Source organism: Antechinus flavipes, unplaced genomic scaffold (assembly GCF_016432865.1).
Source record: "Antechinus flavipes isolate AdamAnt ecotype Samford, QLD, Australia unplaced genomic scaffold, AdamAnt_v2 unplaced_scaffold208, whole genome shotgun sequence".
NCBI classification, from domain to species: domain Eukaryota; kingdom Metazoa; phylum Chordata; class Mammalia; order Dasyuromorphia; family Dasyuridae; genus Antechinus; species Antechinus flavipes.
This window is the reverse complement of record NW_026262050.1, coordinates 1-6,821: the sequence shown is the minus strand read 5'-3', so window position 1 is coordinate 6,821 and position 6,821 is coordinate 1. Positions and strand designations below refer to the sequence as shown.

At 44.5% G+C, this 6,821-nt stretch overlaps 1 protein-coding gene across 1 annotated transcript; it reads right to left on the bottom strand.

Annotated features, from left to right (window-relative positions):
* Positions 1-208: 208 nt before the first annotated feature.
* LOC127543324 (glutathione S-transferase theta-2-like) lies at positions 209-6,099 on the bottom strand (the record flags this gene model as incomplete). The annotated part of the gene is made up of 4 exons (XM_051969366.1): positions 209-607; positions 2,043-2,252; positions 5,611-5,784; positions 5,928-6,099. Coding segments are annotated over 3 exons (550 nt in total), but the record flags the coding sequence as incomplete, so codon positions are not given.
* Positions 6,100-6,821: the final 722 nt, after the last annotated feature.

Genomic DNA, 6,821 nt, shown 5'->3' with positions numbered 1-6,821 from the left:
CCGATCCTCACAACAGTCCTGGGAAGTAGGTGTTTTTATTATTATCCTCATTTCAGAGATGAATTACTAGTAAAGTTAAAGACTGTGGCATTGCTATTTATTTCAGTCTGAGACTTCTAAGTTGGTCTGATATGGGCAGGAATGCAGAAAGCTAATGGGGAAAGAGGTTTCTCTGGTTTCCTTAATAAACTGGAACAGAGACCAAGAGTTGAGTGATTAATCAATGAAATTGTTTATTTCTATACATTATAAAGAGAGAAAAGAATTAATGAATAGAGGAATAAACAAATGAATCAAAAAAGCATTTATTCGGTTTTCCTATACATCAGGCACTATGCTAAATGCTTGGATTACAAAAGTAAGCAAACAAGACTGTCCCAGACATCAACAAATTTATGCACTAATGGGAGGGTAAAAAGGGGAATTAGGCCATGAGGTGGGGGTAAAATACATGAAACCATATAGTTTGGAAATAGTTGGAAAGTGTAATGAAGCTCTGGAGAGAGTTCATCAGAGTCCCATGCCCCAGGGGCAGGATCCAGGATCTGGAGTGAGGATGAAGAGGAAGGAGGTAGGCCAGAGTACAGACAGCATTGTTTGGGAATGTCTGGAAAATATAAAAACACAGACCTTAGCTGGATTAGAATGGAAGTGGGTTATATCCAACTCCTCCAGTTCATAGTGCAATAATATCAAATTATTCTTGAAGAATCTGTCATCAAATAGTTGAGAATCTGTGATGCGAAAGAGCAGTTAACCATGTTCTCCTCTGCCTCACAGGGCAGAAATGGGGGCAGTGGGGAGATGTTGCTAAAAGGCAGATTGAAGATCAACAGAAGGGAAAATCATCTGGCTCCGAAACTTTGGATAAGCTGTGTCCAAAGAGAGAATGTATTACCTATCATGAGCCATGCATCAGCTTTTGGAAAAGTCTGAGACTATCTAAGGTAGTAAGAGTTGTAGATTCTATCCTTGTGGTGCTACAGGCTGGGAATATCCAGAGATTAGGGACTACGGAAGAGCTGACTGGTCCTCACTGGGCTGGAAAATGGGATGTAAGCATAGGGGAAACCATTCTTAGACCCTGAATATGCCTTAGGATAGTAGCAAGAGTATTCTCATCTGGGTGCACATTGAACTAGCTGGCTCTGGGATCTTTTACCTCCAAAGCCAGCCCTCTACTCACTCTTCCACCCCTTTGAAACTCTTAGTTCATTTAGAGCCCTGGGACCTTTCTCCTTGAATAGCCTTCAAGACGAGAAGTTCTCTATTCGATTTTAGTGTTGGATTTAAAAAAAAAAAAAAGATGTTACATTTGTTTGTGTAAAAACCTATAATCCCAAGACCCAGGCTGAGGATTTTAAGCATTTCATATCATCCTTTTTCCTCAAACATTGGTGGTTGACTCACTGATATCCCGTTATGTGCGGATATGAACTTGTTAGTGTCTATAAGAGTTGGGGGATTATTTGAGGTGCGCTGATTTGTCCTGGTGTGCACAAATGCATGCATGGAGGTGTGGATATGGGTCATAAATTTCTCTAGAAGGAGGAGATACCCAGGAATGCCTGTCTGCAATGTTTTTCATCACTTGGGGCTCATTCCTTTTGAGGATTTTAATCTAGGAAGAAATTCTAGAACAGAAGCAGATTCTGGGTGTCAGGACTTTATTCACTTTATTCCTCACAGATGGGAAGGTCTGTGGCCAAGGAAGCCATAGACTATGTCCTTGAAGGGATCCCAGGTTCTACAGGCTGGGAATACCTAGAGAGTGGGGACTGCAGAGGAACTGGCTGGTCCTCACTGGGCTGAAGAATGGGATGTGAGGGGGAGTGAAACCAGCCTTAGGGCCTGAACCAAGAAGCACTTGTATAACATGGGTGTTTTGTGAACCAGGCTCTGGAAGTTCTCATTGGAGATTACATCTCAAAGGAATAGAGGCAAGATGCCAAAAAGTGTTCCTTCTCTTCCCTTCTCCTTACACTCAGATCACCTCCCCTCTTTTAGAGTAAGTCTCCTCATCCCGCAGCCCTCCATCTCACCTTGGATTAGGGGATCTTCATGAGACGTAACTTCATCCTTTCCTGCATGGCTGAAGGGATGTCCTTGAAGGCACTAGGATCTGTACAGAGTTTATGGATGGCTTCCCGGGTCTCTTGGTACAGCTTTTCCCCCAAGGTGGCCTCCACCCGCCCACGCCAAGCTGCCAGCTTGGGCCGCCCTTTGAAGACATCATGACCAGCATAGACGGTCTGCAGGAAAACAACCCCAGCTCAGTATTTCCCAAACTGACATCATCTCTCCATTAATTTTTCCTCCTCCACCCAAACTTTTCAGTTTCTGTTTTACCTTCCTTCCAATCACCTTGATTTGCAAACTTGGGGTTATCCTTGATATCTCCTTCTCCATGACCACTCTTGGCCTACCAACTTCCAAGTCTCCTTAATTCCACCTTCCTAAGAAATGCTGCTTCCATTTCCTTGTCTCCATTTCACACGATCCCCACCACTAGGGACTCATAGTCTTTCACTTGGAAAATAGACATCCCTTTCTAGTCCATCTGCTGCACAGCTCCCAAAATCATCTTCCCAAAACTCAGGTTAATGCTACCCATGGTGCTCTCCTGCTTAATATTCTTCAAAAGTTCCCTATTGCCTTGCCAAGGATACCATGTAAACAAACTCCCCAGGATGAAATTGAACTCTTTCCATCCTGGCCATTACAGTCTGATTTCATATCACCTCAAGCAAACTGGCTTTTGAGCTTGTTTCTCTACTTGGCACGCCATTTCCAATCTCCCCAGTTACACACACACATTCTCTCTCTCTCTCTCTCTCTCTCTCTCTCTCTCTCTCTCTCTCTACTTCTCTCTCTCTCTCTCTCTCTCTCTCTCTCTCTGTCTCTGTCTCTCTCTCTCTCTTTCTCTCTGTCTCTGTCTGTCTTTCTCTTTCTCTCTGTCTCTGTCTCTCTCTCTTTATCTCTCTGTCTCTGTCTCTGTCTCTCTGTCTCCCCCAGCTTGGAATCTTCTCCCTCTTCACCACCCTCCCTCCACTCCCCACCTCTGGAATCCTCAGCTTCCCTCTCCAAGTCTGAGCTGAGGCACCTCCTTCTCCATCAAGCATCCTGAGCTCCTACTATTTCGTGCTCTGCCCTTCCTCAAATGACCTTGTATTTATTTCTTTATTTGTATCCACGTTGTATCTTCCTGTAAAACACCAAGTCCTTGAGGGAAGAGGAAGGCTCTCTCTCCTTTGCAGCTTGTGCTCTCATCTCAGAGTACTTTAACCTGTATATTTTATACTCCCTCAAACACTCAGACCTCACAGGATCTCAACCTAGCTATTTTTCAGGCCGTAACCTACTCCTTCACCTCAGTCCCACACAGAGATAGTCAAAGCCTTGGCCACTCACAATGTTCTCCTTCCATGCTCATGAACTCTGAAATTCCTTATGTGATCGTAATCTTTCCTGGTTTCCTCTTTCCCTCTGCTTTACACTCCCTAAAAGTTTCTTGGATTTCACCCTGCCATTCAATTTCTCTGTTCTTTCCCAGGCTGTCTTTACCACATGGATTCAACTGTCCTCACTTCACCATCTCAGCCATTGGTGAACCATTTCAACTCAACCAATGATCTACACTCACATCCCTTGCCGTATTGTCTCAAGCCCCTCTAAGCCCCAATACTGGATTGTTCCCACCATCCACTGCCTCTGTTCCTATTCTCACGCTATTGAATGGAGCTGGAGGAAACCACAAATCCAAATTGATGGGACAGTACCTGTTTATCTTACATGCTCTTTCTAGGGCCCTCACTGTTTAACAAGGCTTCCCTTTTAGACGTCCCCAGTTTTAACACCTGCAGTCCAAACTTTTCTATTTCTTATCAAGGATCCCATCTTCCACAGCCATATTTGCAAGAACCTTACCCCATGAAGCTTACCTCATTCGCTAAAAAAATTGACACTCACATTGTCATATTCACCATTGACAAAGAGATCCCACTTCTCCCATCCTCCTTTCCCACATCACTCATCTGTCTTTCCCCACTATCTCCATTTTTGTTCTTTTCTCATACTGAGGTGATAATACTAAGACAAGCCCTTCTTCCCACCACCCCATCCTGTTACACTCCATTTCTTCCAGGAAATCATAACTTCTAACATCCCTCAACTCTCACTAAACTTCAGTCTCTCCATACTTAATGTCCTTTTTGTTGTCACCAAACATATCCACATCTCTCCCATTTTTAATGAACCCTCACTGCTAACTACCATCCTCCATCTCTCTTCTCTTTTGTGGCTCAACTTCTTGAAAAAGCAGTCTCCAAACAGAACCTCCGTTGCTCCTCCTCTCTTTGTGAAATCCTTTGCAGTCCAGTTTCTGATGTCATCACTCAACTGAACCTGCGCTCTCCAAAGGTACCAAGGATCTATCCCAGAGCTGACAAATCCAGTAGTGTCTGAGCCTTCTTCTTTCCCGCTCTCTCAGCAGCTTCTTTCACTTACATTTTCTCTTTCTCTCCTCTTTTTCTTTTTCCTTTCTAGGTTTTTGGGACATCATCTCTCCTGGTCTTTCTCCTACCTTCTTGGCTTCTTTAGTGGGGTTCATTCAGGTCATGTACACTGACCATGAGAGTGCCTCAAGTCACTATCTTTTTTCTCCTTCTCCCTCTCAGCTATTTCACTTGGTGACCTCATTACCTTTCATGGATCCATTTGTTATCTATGCAAACTATTCTCTATTCAGCCTTAAATTCTCTCCTAACCTTCAGTCACCAGCTGCCACTTGAACATCTTCTAACATATCAAACTCAACTTTTCCAAAACAAAATTCATATTCTCTCAAGAATTTCCTTTCCTTTTCTTTAATTCCCTATTTGAGCTGAAGTAACCATCATCCTTTCAGTTACTCAGCCTTACAGCTCTCATGACATTCTCTATTCCTTAATCCTGTCAGTTAACTGCTCTCTGTCTCTGTTTCTCAAATAGTAAAATAAAAATAATAGCATCTCTCTCCTTAGGTTTTTGTGAGGAGTACATGGGATATTTATAAAGTTCTTTGCAGACCTTTAACACTATATAAATTATATATATATAGTCTTCCATCTACTCTGCAGACACTGTGTATATAATTTTATATATAAAAACCCATCATCTGCATGCTGGCTCCCACATTGGACTTTTTAGTACCTAGTGAACAAGACTTTGGTTTTGCCTTTTTTTTGTGTCCTTAGCACTTGGCACAAGGCCTGGCACACAAGAGCTCTTTAATGAATACTTGATGTCATTGCTGCTGCTGCTGACAATGCCTCCCTGAGTCCCAGTTTTCTCAACTGTCTAATGGAGATAAGAATTCTGCCCCCTCTTAGCTCACAGTGTGACATGATCCCATAAAAGAACAGCTTGAGGGCTCTGAAAAAATAATGTGCTGGAAAGTTGAAGGGCCATGCTCAGGTGTCCCCCACCCCCCAAGAAGGGAACTAGCAAGGAGCCAGGAGGCTGAGCTGAGGAGGACAAGGAGGGGTGGCTATCATCTGCTAATATGTGCACTTCCGGCTCTGAACAACTCCCCTTTCCCCATCTCTAACACCAAACTTCTGTCCCTCATACCTGCATCAGCTCCTCTAGCGCCATCAGATCCGCGAAGGAGATGTGGTCACCAGCGAGGAAAGGCTTGTCCTGCAGGAACTTCTGCTCCAGATGTTGCAGGAGCTGGGTCATGAAGGCTATGTTTCTGTCCACTTTCTCCTTGGGCACGTGGACATCAACAAGCGGGCCAAGCACCTGTCAGGGTTGGGGGATGAGGGTTCAGTCTCGACTCCACACAAAAGATCACCTCTTCAAGTCCAACCCTTCCCCAGGAATAAGGTCAAGGCAGGTTGTAAAGACTTCCTCAGCCTTATCCCCCAGGGCAGGCCCCCTCTTACCTGAATCCATAGCATTGTACCAAAAGTTCCTCGAATAGAGTCGGCATGCCAGGACAGATATTCCTCCACCCGTGCCCGGGCCTGCAGATCTGGAGGATACCAGTGAGCTGGAGTGTTGTATTTCTGACTCAGGTAGTGCAGGATGGCCGAACTGAGGAGGAGAAAGTACAGCCTGGTTCAGCTCCCTCCAGTTTGAGCTTTCCTATCATTCTCTTCCTTGGACCAGCTCAGGGCAATTTAGGTTTATCAAGGCACTATCCTCATACATTTCCATAAACAGATTCCTTCAAAAGATCAAAGGATTTCCTTTGGTCACCTCATCCCCTATTGTTGTACAGGAAATTGTGCCTGTGGGTATGTGATGCCTGTGCCTGTGTCTGTGTGGGTAAGAGTGAGTTCACTGAGGGGTGAGAGTGGAGGCCATAAGACTGTATGGTCTCTGCCCAAAATCAGCATCCTGGCACTCGGCTTTCAATCTTTGTCAGAGCCAAAAGAGGCTTTGGGATAAGCCTCTGAATTACACCAGGAGGAAAAAAGGTAAGTCAGTTTCTCAGAGTGATTTACAGACAAAGGCAGGACTAGAACCAGAGCCCAAAGTCCACTTTTCTCCAGCCCAAATACTATTCATTCTGTCTCTGACCTTGCTTTCTGTGTCTCTGTATGCTTCTCACTTCCAACTCGCCCCCCACCTTCTTGCTGTCTGTCTGCCTCTGTTTCTTTCTCCTCTCCTCCTTCTCTCTCTCTCCCCCATTCCATGCCTCTTTCTCTCTCTTTGTCTCTTCATCTCTTTGTATCTTTCTCTTTCTCTGTTTCTCACTATCTGTCTTTCTCTCCCTCCTGTTTTCTCTCCTTATGCCTCTGGACATCTTTCTGGTCTCCAAGAAAGCTAATCTA